This window comes from Brachycentrus maculatus, unplaced genomic scaffold (assembly GCF_059751285.1).
Source record: "Brachycentrus maculatus isolate JH-2025_06_01 unplaced genomic scaffold, ASM5975128v1 h1tg000326l, whole genome shotgun sequence".
In the NCBI taxonomy this organism is placed as follows: Eukaryota; Metazoa; Arthropoda; class Insecta; order Trichoptera; family Brachycentridae; genus Brachycentrus; species Brachycentrus maculatus.
This window is the reverse complement of record NW_028281075.1, coordinates 3298819-3317809: the sequence shown is the minus strand read 5'-3', so window position 1 is coordinate 3317809 and position 18991 is coordinate 3298819. Positions and strand designations below refer to the sequence as shown.

Here is an 18991-nt window from a genome sequence, read left to right as displayed (position 1 = left end):
CTAATTAAGCAAAAAATAGTAATTTTGAAACATATCCAAACTAATTACATTATTCAATAGCTCGTCTAAGGTGCATATTTAGTCAAAGAAAAAACAAACCATAATATTTTGTTAACAAATCAAAATTAGTAAAAGCGAGAGAGAGACAGCGAAGCAGAAAAAGTACTCACCAATATAATATCTTCAGTGAAATTATTGTTTGATTCCGTGTGATCACATTCTAAATTCTGAGGATGGTTCGTGGAAGAAAAAGTTTTCGAACTGCTCAAAATTATCGAGTTGGTATTAGATGATACGTGTTTTTTAATGCTTCTAAAGTTTCCATTAGGGTAATTTAATTTCTTTACAGACTTTTCGGAATTCTCATAAGATGTCTGCTTTACCAACTTCTCAGCTTCAGACAAGATTTCATCAATATTTTCATTCACAAATACATAAGTTCCTTTATCCGATTGTAATCCTCCGTTTTGTAATTTATTAATTTGGTCAAAAATATTTTCAATATTGAAGTTACCGTCCTCTTCAATGCATATTTTCTCTTGTTCTAAAAATTCGCGAACAGATGGACTAGAATCTAAATCACTCGGAGCACCGAAATCTATTTTAAAATCTAAATCACTTTCACAGTCAGTTAGCTTTGTTTCTTCGGAAAAATGTTTTGAAGACATTACCTTTTAGTAATAAGCATATGTAATATTAACATAAAAAACACAAATATCGCACTGTTCTTGAATAAACTGCTGAAGTGAAGTAGCTTTGTTGTTACCAAACATTTGTTGCTACGCCAAGATATTTATTTTTTGTATAAATGTAAATAAACAATATGACAGCAGTCAAATGTCAGATTCGGAAAACAAGCCAATGAAAATCACTGATGAAAATAACTCAAATCCATAGACTAACGCAAGGTATGCTTATGGTCGTTCTTTTGAAATGTTTTTCGTGCTTCCTAGGTAAGTACTTAGGTATAAAGAAAGGTAGGTTTATAGAATGATTTATTTTTGAAAAAAAAATCCTTTAAGAGTACTTCTATCTTCTATGTTTGCAAATAAAGGGTTTTACCACATTCCTTATACTTTAGAATTTCATGTTCGTTCACAATAAAAGACAAATATTTAATTCAAACCACTTGTCCATAAAAATAGTTAAAAACAACAATAAACAATTCTTCTTCTTTTGACCCTTATCCGCACCCAATGTTGCATAAGGCACCGCATCGTATTGATGTAGTGTTATCTTGATTGTTACTTACATGAAGCAATGTGAACACTCCTGCCCCTCAGGAACCAGTCCAGGGCAATATTAAATAAATATTCCAGTGTAAAATCACTAAAATTTATTGCCCCCAGGGAACCGAACCCGGGACCTCCAGCACGGTAGCTAAACACGATAACCATTACACCACGAAGGTGGACCTTCCCAAAAACAATTAATACATATGTGGAGGCCATGGACCCCGCGGACGGACCACACGTGTAAAGGCATTAGAGAGCATTAGTTTTCGCAGAATTTGATAATGCAACGTAACATGCATTATACGCACCGGTAATAAAAGGATTACATGTGTTCCAAGAGCGGGGACCTGAATTTATTTAGTCTGCATTTTAGCAGACGTCAGGAAATTCGTACTTTGGTTCTTTAGGTCATCGAGACAATGGAACAATGCCTTCCTGAACCATATAAAAGGGGTATAGCCCGTGCATCGACATTTCATACCTTCACCGGGAGCTCGTCAAGTACTATCTCATTTCTCCACCGGGACCATGACGAGTGATATCTCATCCCTCCACCGGGAACGCAACCAGCATCATTCACACAGTCGAGAACAGTCTCCCGATGATGTCACAAGACGTCCATCTTAAGTCTTCGCCCCAATCTTCAGTCCAGCATCTTCGCCTACATCAAAATGCTACTTTATCCAGTCTGGCAGTCCATCTTCGCTGCCGACCAGCACCGATACTACGACATCGCTACACCACTACGACACCGCTACGACACCGCTACGCCATCGCTACACCACTGCTACGACACCGCTTTGTATAGTATCTGAATAAACACTACCATTCAACCCAACTTGTTCCTCATCACCACCGATCCCTAAACATATTATATAATTTAAAAAAAGTGTCTTCAATGGTGAATTCAGCAGATAATGCAGAAACATAAGAATAAAAATGTCCATTACAGCTATTCATCATAAGACCACAAAGCAAGGATTTTTATTTTATTTTTGATTATGCCAACACCGCGAGTCACAATTCCATAGATTCTCAATAAACCTCGTTTTTGGCATTAGCCCTTTATTTTAAAAAATGTCACTTCTGATCTGTGGTTAGGGTTTTGGAATATCTTGGTGTTTTGTGTTGTTTCTTGAACTGCATTTTTAAAAAATACACATTTGGTCGTGCTCTTACGTTTAACGTTACTCATCATTTAGGTGTGAAAAATATTCAAATTAATTATAATCAAATTACAATACTCTCAAGGCATATTAATTTTAGTATCGTAACCTCAATTTATTATTTTTATTTTATTGAAAAATAATATACTCAATATAAAATTGTATATTCTAATTACGTGGAAGTTAATCTTAATTTCATATGGATACTTTTCTAAGTTTTGTTTATTTCACGGATACCTAATTTTTGAGCATATTGTTCTAGAACACGTATATTTTTTATTATTTACAAATGATTTTTAGAAGATGCTAAATGTTTGGCGTATTTATCTTAAATTAAATATTATTTATCTTATTTATATATTAAAAAAATAATGTTTTTACACTCCACATTTTTAGCTAAAATATGGCAAAATTTAAAGGGAAGAAAAGGAAAGTAAAGAAGTCTAAAGAAATAAAAGAAGTTGGTCCAAAAACCCGAAAGGATATTCGCAAAGAAAAAAGAATGTTAAAGAAGCTTCATAAACGCGAATATTTTTCCAAAACAAGTGACTCGAAAGAGATTGGAAAATTTGTTAAGGCACCAAAAGAAACGGATGATGAACCTATGAATAATGTGGGAGTTGATAAAAATAAATTAAAGCAGAATAAGGTATTTTGATCCAACACATTTACAGTGAATTTAACCTTTCCCTCTCGGTGATATGTATTTACTAAAACTCAACTTTAAAAATGAGAATATCAATATAAAATGTAATATATACGGGCTCTGTATTCCGCCGTAGTAGAATTATTAATTACATAATAATAATACAATTTTATTCCAGCTTTTTTAAGTTGTGGGTGCAATACTTAGTCAGCCATATCGCTCACTCCTTTCAAGAACGTCATAAATAAAAAATCGTCAATTTTCAGTTATGCATGTTTTCAAAATGCCTAGAAAATGTACTATACCCCAGAAAAAGAATCATATTTTTAACTTAATATTTACCCGCTACAGGGCAGAAAATGTTGTTTTTTCATTTTGAAGAAAAGGTATTGTTTAATTATTTTTTTAAATAAACTAAATATTTTTCAAATGGAGAAAAAACCTTCAGGTTTCACCTAAAAATATCTGTTGCTCAGAAAAAAGTTCAATAAGTGGCTTGATATTTATTTTTAATACATTGTGTTATATTTTTAAACTTTAAAAACGTTCTCCTGAAAAATACAGTTTTTTGATTTATGACGTTCTTGAAAGGAGTGAGCGATATATGTTTTACAAAAAATTGTATTCAATAAAATTAAAATTACAATAATTAACAAATTAAAAACTAAAGAAAAGAACGGTGAAAGAAAAAAATAAAGTAAACATTTTTGGATAGATGTAGTTGATGAAGATCAGCTCGCTGGTAACAAAAAAGTATTATAAAAAAATGTATTATAAAAAGTATTATAATATAAAGTCATTCATTTGCAGCATCGGAAATAAATAATTTGTGAAAAAATCGGGGATAAAATCACCAATATACAAACGTTTCTCCGTGTATGCATACATGTTGTGTTTGCATATATGCGCATATCGTAACATGTTTAGTAGCACCAGTAGTGCCCAGGTCGTCTTAAGTGGCAGTCATGTTGCTACGCTAGCTATTGCGGCTACTTGCGATGTATTTTTTTCTCGTTTTAAATCTAACATTAGCTAGCTAACATTACAAAATTGTTACATTTTAACTTCAACTATGGTTAATAAAAACAACATTTAGATCACATTTTCATACGGTGTACAAAATACATATCTCCATTGCACGCAGAAGTTTTTGTACCGTAAGGGATAGGTTAAACTAATGAAAAGCCCAAGCGCATCGTTAACATTTTGTGAAGCACAGGTGAAACCGCTTTCACCTGTCCTTTACAAAATGACTTGCCATGACATGTCCGCACACGTCTTTAATTAAATTGAAGCAGATTATCAATACACTGTATTTAAAAAATATGTCCACGTCCGTAGTGTAATGGTCAGCACGCTCGCCTACTGTTCTGGAGGTCTCGGGTTCAATTCCCAGAGGGGGGTCAAATTAATATTAGTGATTTTTTCACTCTAATATTTATTCAATATTACCCTGGACAGGTACCTGAATCGGAGGGCTAATCACCTTTCCTCCATGTATTAACGATCAAGATAACATTGCATTTATATGATGCAGTGCCGTATGCACCATTGGGGTGCGGATAAGCGTTTGAAGTGAATATTAAAAAAGGATTTCTTTTTTCTAGAGTACTGGCAAAGGAAATGTATTGGACAGGACTAATATAATTATGGAAGAAAATAAGGGTGCTAAAAGGCGAGAAGAAAAATTAAAGAGTCAGATGAAGGAGCAGAGAAACAGCCAACTGTTGAAGGCCAATGAAGAAGAAGATAAGATCATTAAGAAATTAGAAAAACAACTGAAATTGAAAAAGAGAAAGTCTGGAAATATTTCCAAGAGTTTTGATGCTGACGGTCTTGGATGTATCCTTTACTATTTTAGTCATTTTATTAATTTCTGGAGCATTCTGTATTACTATTTAACCGTGGATTGGTCGTACAGATGACGTATGTAATCCATTATCATGTAGAACAGAATTTCCACAAATCAGGATAATGTGCAACTTCAGTTTTTGTAAACGTAAGAATATGAACCACACTCTCAGATTCAATATAATTTCTATCTCATCTGTTTGTGAATTACATATCCCTGGTGAATTGCCAAAGGGCCACAAAGCAAAAAAAATCATTTTACTCTTTATTCCAAAAATGCTATCTAAATCGTCAACATTTTCATATTCAAAAAAGACACCCATGATTCTAGCATTAAAAATGTCTATTTCTAATGGTAGAATCATGGGTTCTTAGTTTTATAAATAAATGAAAATACTCGGAGAGAACATGGAGAATTTGATGATGCATTTTTATTGATAGACAGGTTTTATGCTGTGCATTATTAAGATTCCTGCTAACCTTACTGCGTGTTTGCATTTTTCTTAACCAAATACCCAGATTTATTAGAAGTATGCGATGAACGGACAATGCAGGCTGCTGTCGCAGCGGAGAAACATCTTGCAGAAACTGGTTCCGGATCTGATTTTGAAGAAGATATAGCTATTGCTACAGGAAAATCTACTGCCACATACAATAAAAAAAGTTTGAAAAATAGTCGCATCATTGATGATGCCTCTAGTGATTCGGATTTTTCTGAAGATGAAGATTTCGTAGACGATTTTGATGAAAATGAAAGTGATAGCAATGATGGAGAGACGGAAATCAAATTAAACACAGAAAAAAAAATTATATCATCCTCAACTCGAAAAGATAGTTCGAAAAACAAGATTAATAGCATTTCTCCAAAATCAGTGGCAAAAGTTAGTCTCAATAAAAATAATCAAAAACAAACTATTATTTCTAGTGATAGTGATGAAGATTTTTCAGATCAAGGTAATTTAAGTAGTTATCTTTTATCAACTTGTTCATCACTTCCCTATTGCTAAATTAATTGATGTTTTTAAATTCTTTTACAGATTCTGATATGAGCTTGGGAGAAGAAATTGAAGAAGAAGAAGATGAAGAATCTGATGATATGGGTGACAACTTAGACGAAGAATTTGGGATGATTTGTTCTGGTGAGTGTAGGATGGTTTCAACCTTTTTATTTAACCATTAGAAAACATCCTCAGTTTACACTCGGTCCTCTCCCGATATGTTTATAAATAATTTAAGTATGAAAAATGGTTCATTATTAAATCATGACATTTAAATCACCCTAGTTGTATCACTTCAAATCTCTGTACAATCTGTTTTATTTACAAGCATAGCATTATGCATACAAATCATGACATTGAAAATATAAATTCCAATTAAAAAATGCTATCTTTGTACTAAGACCACAAACAAATTAAACTTGAAAAATCGTATGCCTACTATCCACATCACCCTTTAAAAAATTGGAGTTGTTAATCTTAAAAAATTAATAATAATAAAAAATTTTAAAAAAAGCTGTTTAATAAAGCTATGATTTCAAAATACAAATTACCAAAAGAGTATGTATGTATTTATTATCTAAAAATTAAAATGATCTTTGCTTCCAATGATATGATCAACACTGCATCTAAATGGTGTCAGATCCATAAGAAATAATAATATGGTTGCCATAATCTCTCTCCGAGTTATTACCCACATAATGAAATACATCAACACTACTTATTTTACTACCTATGAGATAGTATGTGTGTGCTCGGTAATGGCACGACTCTATGGGATACATTCACCAATTAATAATTAACGCAACCTGTTGTTAAAAAGTTCAATATAACCAACGAAATAACTAGTTCAATATATAAATGTAATACATATTGTGGTTGTAAGACTACAGTTTGTTGGTTGAATTTTTTTTTCTTTTGTTTTTTTTTTTACTATCAAAAATAGACATGAATTCTGGCTCGTTCTCAATACTTGAAGAAGAGAAGCCTACATCGGAATATAAATTTCCTACCCCTCCATCCAAACTTCAGCGGTATCGGAGGTAATCACGTACCCAAATTAGCCAATCACTAAATGCAAGACTATTACCTAAAAATTACAATATTAGGAATATGTATTAGCTGAAACCACATTCAATCTTATAAGAAATACATAGCTTCAGTTTACCTGTTGTATGGAATTTTAGTCACCCACTCAATGTTTTTCTTTTAATCTTTTTACCTATTTTAGGTATGTCTTCATTTCCCGATGAGTCCTTTCAGCCGGGTAATCTCACACCGGTTAAAGAAGAAACTGAGCAAGAATTAGATTTGTACCAAAACAACATTGAGATCCCGGCACAAATTTCAAACACACCTAACGATATTTCTATTAATGAATCGATGGATTCCGATATAGAGTCAGACTTGGAAGATGAAGAAATGGAAATGGAAATGAACGATGACTCTGATAATGTACCGCCCAGTTCTGATGAATCAGATTGTAGTAATTCAGATTGCTCCGAGGATCATTGTGATGGTCCGAGTAACAATAGAAAGATCGTAGTGAACGGGAAAGTGATTAACACATATGGCAGAGATTATGAAAGAGAAGCCGAACCTGAAATCGTTAAGTGTCCCGAGTTGGATAAGTTACTTGAAAATCTGAGTAGTGCAGAATCTGAGTGTGAAAAAAGTTTTGAAAAAACTCATCCCATTAAGAAAGGTATAACTAGATCGATTCTTTTTCTTAGTACATTTCAACTATAATAATTTCAAGTAAGTTTGTAGTAGTATTAGCTATAAAAAAATCATCCGACTGTCCTGAGTGTATTTTTAGCTATATACAGGGGCATAAAATTAATCACCCGATCGGAAGATGCTATAATTTTCGCAAATGGTGTCGAACGTCAATCATATTTGACATTTGTGAACTAGACAGCTGCAGTATACAAAAGTTAACATTCTTCTTGGTGTAGATAACTTCAAAACTTCCATTTGTCATATTTTTGGCATTTTCTACCAGTTTTTGATACATATCGTTTACATATTGTTACATACAGTTAAATTTGATTTTAATTTTTTTTTATCTACACTACGTAGTTAAAACGATAACATCCGTATGGAGTTCCAGCCCAGAAGTGACTAAAACATATTTTTCTATCCCAATGTGCAGATGAATGCTCTATCCAATTTGATAATCTGTGCAATAACGGATAATGTTTTTTTTCTTTTTAGAGAAAAATGATAGAAAAGAAAATCTAAAGCGAAAGAATGAAGAAGATACTAATCCACAAAAGAATATGAAAATACCGAAAACAGAAAATTCCAAACCCATCAAAAAAGATAAGCCGAAAAAGGGTGTCAAAGTTCCTATGGAAGTGAACAGTGAAAGTGAAGATAGTGATGACTGTACGGATGCTGATGGCTCTGAGGAAATGTCTGAGAATGAGGATGAATCATCGGATACTGAAAATAAGAAAAACGGTTTGTGGGAAGATATATATGGGAGGCAACGTGATAAAGAAGGAAACGTGTTAACGGTAAAAAAAATATAAGATGGACATGTAAATCTGTATTATTTTTAAATATTGTTTTAAAAAAATTTGTAATAATTTTTTAATTAACTTATATTTTTCAGAATCAAACTGCGAAGTATATTCCTCCTCATTTGAGAGCTAAAAAAGAATTAGAAGATAGTAAAGAAATCCAACAGCTGAAACGTCAAATCAAAGGTAAATGCATCTAAAAACTACTGTATTTCTTTTGGGAATTGTGGCAGTTTTCATTTGAATAATTTCAAACAATAGGGGCAAAATGAATACATATTTTGAAATGCCTTAAAACTAAACTTGTTGTCTCCGATAAATCATTGTCGCAACAATTTGACATGTTATGAAAAATTAGATCTCGGCTAAATGACAGTTAAAAGCCAGGGAATTGTGGGCTGGATTATGTCCGTACATAACGCATTAACTACCAAAAGCCGACTAGTCTGCTTTTCGCTGCCAAACGTAAATGACCAAACACCGATTAGTCGGTTTTTCTACTATAAATCACTATATCGATATCAAATTTGAACTATTCATTTAAAAATTATATTTACTACGAACTAAAAATGAAATAAAATAAATGAGCACTATTATTTTTGAAAATGTTACGTTTTAAAAAGAATACCACTTATGGCTATTGGTTTCGGGATCAGCTATTTTTTATGGCGGCGTGTGGCTACGTTTTTGCGTGGCTGGTGATTGTTTTTGTCAATGTAAGGTGTAGTGCGCTGAATGAAAATAAAATAATATACCCACAGTTGATTGCTTTATTGAAATTAATATAAATTTACTCTAAATGCTGAAATAAAATATTGACAAATAATTTATAATATACGAAGTTAAAGAAGTGAATTTTAAATCTAAATTACGCGTCTGCTTCCGTTGACGGCCCAAACAATTCTCCAAATGTGTCTTCACAAGAATATTTTTAATAAATACAAAATGTTTCTAGAATGAATCACAATACGACACTTTTTGCTCATAATTTCAACTGCCACTTGTTAAATCATAAATATTATTTTACGACCTCGAGTGAGGGCTATCTTACATTTTGAGTATTCATTGAAAAAATCATAATAATTGAATGATTGGTACAGAAATTATGAATGTTTTGTTAAAATGTACATTTTTTGCTAGTAGTACAAATTTGCATGGTATTTGAGGAAAGTCATGAAGTAAATAAAGTGTTAACACACTATCTGCGGGCGGATTCATACTCATAATAGAGATAAACATCTCTGAAAAGAAGTGATAACATTTAACCATACTGTATACATCGATATGAGATCAAAAGATGCCGCAAAAGTCATGCGTAAAAATAACTGACACATCAGTCAAGTGAAAAGGTAAAAATTACCCTTCCCGCCCAACACCACCAGTCAAGTGAATTAAGACAGCTTTCATTCAAACATTTGTAGTATTATTTTGAAATCTTCCCAGGATTACTTAATAAGGTGGCTGGAAGCAATATGCACTGGACTGGCAGTCAGATCGAGGGGCTCTACTCTTCCAACAGCCGGAACGCAGTGAACAATGCCTTCTGCTCTCTCTGGCTCGCCGCCCTGGTGCAGGGCACCATGACCTCGCAGAGGATGGCCGCGGAGCACACCATGCTGGTGGCCATACTACACGCCAACGTCGGATCGGAAGTGGGCAAGTCTTCAATATGTTTATTTTATCCTAATTTTTCTCTAGTTCAGAAGTGACCTACCAAACTCTCAGGATCATTGGAATATCCGTCACACGCTCTATCCACTCGACAGTGGAGTGATAATATCGGCAGGTGCGAATGAAAAATTTTAAATCCAAAACGTCAAATGTTTAATACATAGACCCAAATTAGTGAATTCTCAGATGTTTTCGCTGTCAGTTTTTAAAAATTAAAAATGAAATTTTTGAAGATAATTATATTTTCTCCAATAAATTCACGTGTTCTTATTACCTAATATTTTTTACAAATTTAACTTCTACTTGGTAAATATCACTATTTAGTGGTATTTACCGAGTAAAAGATAAATTTTAGATTAATAAATATCACACAGTGGCTGCCAATAAAATTCACAACATTTTGAGTGTATCTAAGTACTTGTTCAGAAATCTGGGATTTCTCCACTAAGAAGAAATTATTTTTAAAAAAACATTACAACATAGATGAAGAAGAATATGAACTAAGGAAAATACAGGGCTTGAAAATCATGTTTTCAGGCGGTTCCCAGTATGTGAAAATATCCCGGGGTTCGGATCTTGCAGACATCCAAATAAAAGGGTCTCTGCTAAATAAAAGCTTTCTCAATCCAACATAGATGTGTGTTGTGAATTTGTATACACTGTGTCATGAGATTGATCATATATATAGAAGTTCCAAAAAATTGAGTAGTGTGGTTGTCAATCATAAGTAGAATAGTGAGTGTTGCATGTGTAGTTGCGACCGATGACATTTCATATGCCCTGTAAATACCCAGACTTCCATATTCTTCTTCATCCATGTTAAGATGTCAAAAAAAAGCCAAATCCATTGCCTGACAAGAAATCATATTGTTTGTGTAAAATGTGTAGCATTTTTCAATTACATATTGCTATGAATCTGTTTATCGATTTTTCTATTTGTATGTATAATCTGAATGTATTTTTTTTCTTTAGGCGCACACTTCTTGCAAACACTTGTGAAGAAATTTGATGAAGTAATGGCAGTTGAGCAGAATTTAGAAAATAAGCAATTAGATAATTTAATATTGGCTCTCTCGTACCTATACAGTTTTAAGGTAAGATAAAATTCTGTATTTAAATCAACCACTACAAACAATTTCTTGAACTTGGAAATGTATACTGTATTATCTAAGGTTTTATACCTAATAATATGTCGGAAAAGCATAGCATCGGAATTGAATTCACTGAATAATTTCGCCGACCGATAGATACTGTGGTATACTTAGTTAGACACTCTGTTTCTATTTGTGCCAATTTTAAAATGAAACACTTGTTTTCATTTATCTGAGTGTCTGTGATGTTTTTTTTCATACCTAACTTTTCCATCCTTTCTATACTAACTACAGACAAGCCTCAATATAGTACCCACCTTAACCATCATTTAAACTGATCGTGCATTTTGCAGCCATGTACAAAATGAGACAGTATTGCCACCTAAATAAGTGTCTATGTTTTTAACTTTGTAAAAAATTCCCAGATATTCCAATCTCCGTTGATGTATGAGATCCTGAATAAGGTTCTGGAGAACCTATCGGAGAAGAGTGTGGAGTGCGCGCTGGTGGCTCTGCGCAGCGTCGGTGGAGTCTTGCGGAAAGAGGATCCCGTGGCTCTCAAGACATTTATCCAAACCACCCAGGAACGGGCTTCTTGCTTCAACAATGAAACGACAAAAGGGTAAAGATAACGAAGTGGATGATTATTTTCCTTTTCATATGTATCTAAACTACAATGAGGTTTTTTGAGGTATTAAAATGTATGTCTAGACAGGCTTGCAACATGCCATTAGCTGGTTTAAGTGTATATATATATATATATATATATATATATATATATATATATATATATATATATATATATATATATATGTATATATATATACATATATATTATTTTTTTTTATTATTTTTTTTTTTGAAACATCGATGTTCCATCGCTGTTATTTTAAGCAGTGTAAAAACCAGCCTAAGATAACACTCTCCTTATCAGTCATCGTTCACTTTGTGTAATACACAAAGTGAATGATGAATTATAAGGAGAGTGTTATATTATCAAAATATACAGCCAAAGATAATTTGTGAACCCTGTAAATACCTATATCTCCACATTCACCTTTCAAAAAAGTTCTTTGCCTCTGTTGAGATGTTTAAAAAAAACTTGATTATAATCACTCAGAGAAATCAAGTATTTGTACACCTACAAAGACATACCCAAAGTATTGTATAATAAGATAAGCTTATTTATACTGTATATATTATTTCCAGTTCCCGCGTGAAATTCTTGTTGGATGTTTTATTGGCGATAAAAAATAACAACATGAATAAAATACCTAACTATGATCCATCTTACACGGAAGAATTGAAGAAATCTATGAAAGGAATTATTAGAAAAGGAAATTATGTCGTTCCCCTTAATATCAAATTAGAAGATTTACTCAAAGGTAAATTGATTTTACTTTATCTGTATTTAGAGTTGCGTGTATTATTGATGCAGAAGTGATGAAGGTTACGTTGGTTGCAACCAAAATAAGCCATTTGTGGAATCATGTCATTTTATTCTACAGCATGTTCAAAAATTGTACCAAATTTCGGTCCTCAGAAGATTTCCAAATTTAACACGTTTATCGCGGTGTTAGCCACCGGTGGCCGACACTGAGGTATTCCGATTGAGCCGTGTCGGCCATTGGTGGCTGACTCTTTTTTGGACATATTACGAAAGTCTTATTGCCGATCAGTGTGTTAAATTAATATGATTTGCCGGATATCTGATAAATTTATGATTAAAAAAAACCTTTTTTAATGTAATATCGCAATGAAAAGTATCAGTTTGTAAATTAATCCACTACCTACCGAGACAGTCAATCGACTACTGCACACCAGTTGTACATCTAACTGGGATGCATTCATATTGAGACACATCATTGTCTCTAGCCTCGAGATACACAGAAATGCCATTATGTGTTATAGAATGCCTGACATTCCTATTGTCACGTGTACATATGACAACCCGCGCTTACATTTATTCATTTCAATGGTACAAATATTATAATAAAGAAGTATCAACTTCATCCAAGAGATTTTGGAGTGGTTATTAATTAACCCAACATTATCATTCATTATTTTCTCATTGAAAATTTAATTTAGTATTTATACATATTAGTCTCCTAAAACAAATTGCGTGTACCCACTGTATTTCCTATAATGAATCTTTTGCGTGACATTTCTTTTCAGCCGATGAAAGAGGAAAATGGTGGGTGGTAGGATCTGCTTGGGAAGGATCTACAAAAATAGAAAAAGAAGAATCAAGTGAAACCAAAAAACCAGCTGATAAAAAACATATGCAGTTAATGGAGTTAGCCCTTCAACAAAGGATCAATACTGAGCTTCGGAGAAACATATTTTGCATTATCATGTCTGCAGAGGTAATGATTCTCTCTTTAAATCCATTGGTTTATTATGAAATTAGGAGTGTTTTTTTTTGGAGGTATACAAACTCAAATTTCCCGCAATAAATTGATAGTGGCACCCGCCGTGTGGCATGTTGCGGCATCTTGTTGAAACCACAACTCTGTCACATCAATGCCATTCAACTAAGGTACGAAGAAGTCAGTAATCGTGGTTCTGTAGCGCTCTCTATTCACCGTAACATTCTGGCCTACATAGTCTTTAAAAAAATATGTGGCAATGATTCCACCTGCCCTTACAGCGCACCAAACAGAGACTTTTAATGGATGCAATGGTGTCTCTACACAGGCTTCTAGGTTTTATCCACTCCTAATTCGGCAATTCTGCTTATTGACGAGGCACATTTAACCAAAAATGTGCCTCATCGGTGAACAAAATTTTGTATTGAAAAAGAGGATCCAGCTGAATATTGTTTTCGGCCCATTCAGCTAACCTACGATGCGCATAATGGTCATTCAGTCTATTCATGGTGAAATGGCAAAATATACTGACTACCAACTGTCAACTATCAAATTGACAGTCTGTAGAAACAATGTTTCCAGTTTAAAACCCAAACTTCTTAAAAAATACCCTATATATGTAGGATAATTTTAGAGGAATGATTATTTTTGGGGGGGTGTTTCATGTTTTGTTTTAATTTATAGGATTACATGGATGCGTTTGAGAAACTTCAGCAATTGGGACTCAAGAATCAACAAGAAAGAGAAATAATACATATTATTATCGCTTGCTGTTTACAAGAGAAGATTTACAATCCTTACTATGCAGTTTTAGCCCAAAAGTATTGTGATCACGACAGAAAATTTCAGGTTAATACAAAATTTTATATTTCCAAGTCAACTTTGATTTACTTTGATTTGTCTTTTGTGTAGATCCAGTTTGTTGGTGACCTTTATTTATTTTTCTTTGACACTTATTGGGAAGTCACAATAGAGTTTAAGAAATAGTGGTATGTATTTACTAAGTTGAACTTAAATTAGAAGAGGATTTTTTCAATCTAAACTGCGGGTAGTTTTCAAATTGCCTTTGTATTTAACAAGTATATTTGTAATCTTTGTTTTGGTTCATGATTTCAGATGTCCATTCAATACAGTATTTGGGATAAGCTGAAAGAGATTGATGACTTCCCACCTTTTCAAATTGCAAACTTGGGACAATTCTTGACACATTTATTTATTGAAAAGGGTTTACCAATATCAATTCTTAAGGTAAAGTATTGATTTTTTTCAATCACAATTATGCTATACAACATTTAGTATACACCACTGTGGAATTATAGCTTTATTATCAATAATATTCCAAATTCATCATTACTTAATATGCCAGGCATTCAGATGACAGCAAAAATCAAGATTACAAAACATATTGTTACATTTCATTATATTTCTAGATGAATGTAACAATATTCCAACCATTTAATGTATTATAATTAAAATGTAACTTTGTTTTAAAATCACTATAAATATTTAATTATAATGTCTACCAGTTTCGAAGCTAACCGCTTCTTTATCAAGACCCAAGCGGTTAGCTTCGAAACCGGTAGACATCATAATTAAGTTATAATGAAATATTTATAGTGATTTTAAAACAAAGTTACATTTTAATTATAAAATTGAAAATCACAAAGCTATTGCCTCAAATATAAATTATATTTAATGTATTCTTTACTTTGTAAACGGGCTCTCAACCCATTGCAACATAAAGCCGGAAAATCGCCGGACAAGGTCAATATGTCACTGACTCAAGGCGGCGATTACACAGTTTGTCTTTGAAGTGATTTTTTTTACATTAAAACTGAATGACAATTACTTTCTCAACTCTGAACTGAACACGCTTTTCCAAAACTACCTGGGGATGAGCCATAATGACCTATCTTACGAACAACAACAAAATCAGCTTCAATGTTGTACCATTTTAATTTTGTGTGTAATTTAGTCTTAATGTTATTGTAATAAAAAAACTGTCAAAATGAAATAGTGTGTTGTATGAACAAACTATGTCATCTTTATTAGTGGTGCAATGGGTTAAGTTTACAAGTTGACTCGCATTCTCGCTCAACCGATGGTAAAATGTTTGATGTTAATTGCAAAAATGATTATCATTTTTAGGTGGTGCAGTTTTCTGATCTCACAAAGTCGACTCTTCGACTGATGAGGCAGATCCTGTTGGCTATATTACTGCACAAGAGTTGGCAAACTTGTTTAGAAGTTTTCCAACGGGTCGCCATATCTCCCAAACTCCGGCTCTTTAGGGAGGGTTTGAGGTTATTCATAAGTCACTTTTTGGTAAAAAATTCCGATAAAAAAACTAAAGCCCTGTCTGAAGAACAAACTAGTTTGCTAAAAGAGAGAGCATCAGCTGTCGATAAGACTTTAAATGCCGATACAAAGGTACAATTTTAAAGTCACTATTATGTCTACCAGTCTAAGTCTCAGTCAGTCCAACAATAAGTTGGAACCAATTAGCAATTTACAAATAAAATACAGTAAATTTACCATAGGTGGTGTGAGACCTTCAGATTGACCTTCACATTTGAGACATGTCTGTTATAAAATGATTTTTTAAATGGTTATTTGTTATAATTTGATAGCATTTAAAATCATATCATTGAAACGGAATCTCTTCATACTTTACTGTTATAATTAACCGATCGAAAACAAAATTTACAAAAATCCAGTTATATATCTTGTTATACTTTTTATGGTATAAAATAAAATAAATTATAAAATAATGCTGACATGTAAATCGATTATGTAACTTAATTGTTAATACAATTATAGAAGGCATTACAGGATGCATTGTTACAAAATACCTAACTAGGTTTGTGCAAATTTTAGTCTAGAGTTGCCATTGTAAATGAACTCCAATGAAAACATGGCATCTACCTCGGGTCACTAAATTCCATTTGCTTTTCCTATAAAATTCTGAATAGTGACATCGTTGCCAAGATGATTTTGACATTCCTTATAAGATGGCGCCTGGTAGTCATCACTCACCCCACTCTAGAGTTGCTTCTAGATCTGTTTTGTATATGCGTATGATATCCGTAAAACATTGTGATTCTAGTATTATATATACATTTCGTGCATCAATTGGTACATGTCTCTGAATTTTGGCAATTTTCTATTATGATCCATATGTGGTACATATTTCAATAATGAAATTTTTTCTTATTTAGAGACATGATATATGTATCAGTAATCAATTAATATCCTGAATTTAATTATGAGGCATAAAATTAGATTCTTCATCAATTTAGTCCAGTATTCCTTGTGACAACAGGATGTGCTTTACAGCAACATGTGAAACTAGACATTCTACCTACATTTGTTAAATTATGTTCAAAATTATAATTTAAGCGTGTATTCATTTTAATTTTTCTTCTTTTAGTTTTGTTTGTGAAAACATTTATGCAATTTACATATTTATGTATTATGTATCATTATGTATATAATTTATTTTTAGTTTGTTACCAACATTCGTTATATCATACCTGAATTGTTCACTGATCATTTTGACAAACTTTTGTTAAGTGTCCACCATATCGACTTGTAAAAATACTGAATAAAGTAAACTGTGACTACTTAATGGTTTTTAATTTATAGAATTATGTACATACTTCATATAACTTTGTTTTGAATCCGTTAAAAATAATATTACTGTAACATGGCAATATTGATGTCAAGGAGTGGGGAATGATGTCAGCCAATGGATGCCCGCCAGGTTGCCTGGAGCATGTGTACTGGAAAACAACCGTTGGCAACCCGCACTTCTTCCCTGGATCGAGACCAATGAAGATCATACATAAAGTTGTATTGCGCTGGTGTTGTGAAATAAACCTTGTGATACAAACCTTAAGTATTTTTACTAACAAACAGCGAGGGCTGTTACATTAAGATTAATTCATCTGGTCAAATTTTCATTCACATTTATTTAATGTTATGTGATTTGTTCACAATAAATTAATTTAATGGGCAATACTCTAAAATCTCACACTACTAAATGTTAGGTCTAAGTAATGAAAGGAAAAATATGATTCATTTGCTAAATATTTATTAAGTTAAACAAAAATATTGACGTTTTAATCCTAAAATCGAGACTTACAGACCATCTGTTATTCATTAAAAATACATATAATCCGAGAAAATAAATTATTTTTCTTTTATATTGACAATACAAAACTGATGACTAGTTCCCTTTCTTCTATCACTATCACAGATAATAATCATACATATGTAACACAGTAGTTATAGATACGAGTACAATACATTGCTACAGCCGAGAAACAGAAAATTATAGTGACTACCCTCATATGTCCATATATTTTACTTACAACTGCAGACATTGCAAATTTGACACATCTCAAGACTAGGAAGAAAAAAACATTTGGTTGCTAAAACCTTAGGTGGAAAATTTACATTAAAATAATATTGTGGACTGATAAAACTCAACTTTCACACATTATACCTATAATACAGCACGTGACATTTACTAAAATTAATCAAGTTCTTATAATCTATACAAATGGGACACTATGTACAAATAAAAGATGCTATGTAATAATTTCAAAATAATTAACGATATATATAGTAAACAGTATACTTAAGATTTGGAATTACAAAGTTCTAAAAATATCACTCATAAACACTTGGAAGTTTCCCGCAATTCGATAATCTATTTCGTAAAATAAAATATAAAAACATTTAATAATGTGTCCGGAGACTTTTTTATTTTTTATACGTAACAACATCTTTTAAACCGATGTCAATCTTTTTACATTACTGTCCGACTCTATTTCACGATATAATACGAATCAGAAATTGAGTTACACAATATAAATTACCAATGATGTTTTAAAAAAATAACTAAACACGAGCACCGTCTCTAAACTTTTAAAGAGACTTTAAGAGATCTTACCTCTAAAAGAGTTCATTAAAAAATTAACTTTTTTTATGGTACGACTTTTTAACCTTAACATCCTTGACCCAACTTAAGACTTGCTTAACTTTAACTAACTTATCGAAAACCTATGAAAGAGTTCATTAAAACTTCGCCTTTTTCGTTTTTTTAATATTTTTTTGGTACGAATTTTTAACTACCTTTACTCAGCTTGGATTTGCTTAACTTGATCTAACTTGACGTTATTTCACACTACTAATTCTAAGTATGTAGATTGTAAGTCCTCAAATATCACCTCACATGACTTAATCAAACATAATAAAGTAGATACTTAGTTTTCAAAATTAACCTTAGTAAGTCATTTTACGTAAGTACCTACGTATATATGTATTTTTTTTATTCATTGTCAAGTCTTTTAAGTATGTTAAAAAATAAATCACAACTAAGTCTGTTAAATTTAAATAAAAATATTTTAAGTAGGCACCCAGGTATGTATATAT

At 32.3% G+C, this 18991-nt stretch overlaps 2 protein-coding genes across 3 annotated transcripts in view; one reads left to right on the top strand and one right to left on the bottom strand.

Moving 5' to 3' along the window:
- Positions 1-893, bottom strand: part of LOC148304317 (uncharacterized) — a 41558-nt gene extending 40665 nt beyond the window's left edge. The window contains exon 1 of the mRNA XM_088268535.1: positions 171-893. Within this exon, the coding sequence (XP_088124661.1) occupies positions 171-668 (498 nt within the window). The 5' untranslated portion in view covers positions 669-893. The remainder of the gene's footprint in view (positions 1-170) is intronic.
- Positions 894-2302: 1409 nt separating this feature from the next.
- Positions 2303-17180, top strand: LOC148304316 (nucleolar MIF4G domain-containing protein 1 homolog). Of its 2 annotated transcripts, XM_088268595.1 has the most exons (16): positions 2303-2437; positions 2798-3050; positions 4655-4889; positions 5418-5852; positions 5936-6037; positions 7125-7598; positions 8111-8415; positions 8514-8607; positions 9865-10077; positions 11065-11186; positions 11609-11805; positions 12393-12568; positions 13359-13549; positions 14237-14401; positions 14669-14800; positions 15701-17180. In XM_088268595.1, the coding sequence occupies exons 2-16, from the start codon at positions 2805-2807 to the stop codon at positions 15992-15994; spliced, it is 3381 nt and encodes a 1126-aa protein (XP_088124721.1). In that variant the 5' UTR covers positions 2303-2437; positions 2798-2804; the 3' UTR covers positions 15995-17180. The 2 variants fall into 2 exon arrangements, with proteins under 2 accessions (XP_088124721.1, XP_088124722.1); XM_088268596.1 differs by lacking the exon at positions 7125-7598.
- The last annotated feature ends 1811 nt before the right edge of the window (positions 17181-18991 follow it).

Coding starts and splice junctions, on each gene's coding strand:
- LOC148304316 (XM_088268595.1), top strand. CDS start 2,805: ATGGCAAAATTTAAAGGGAAGAAAAGGAAAGTAAAGAAGTCTAAAGAA. Junction 5,853..5,935: donor TGAAGATTTTTCAGATCAAG/GTAATTTAAGTA, acceptor ATTCTTTTACAG/ATTCTGATATGAGCTTGGGA. Junction 12,569..13,358: donor ATTAGAAGATTTACTCAAAG/GTAAATTGATTT, acceptor ATTTCTTTTCAG/CCGATGAAAGAGGAAAATGG.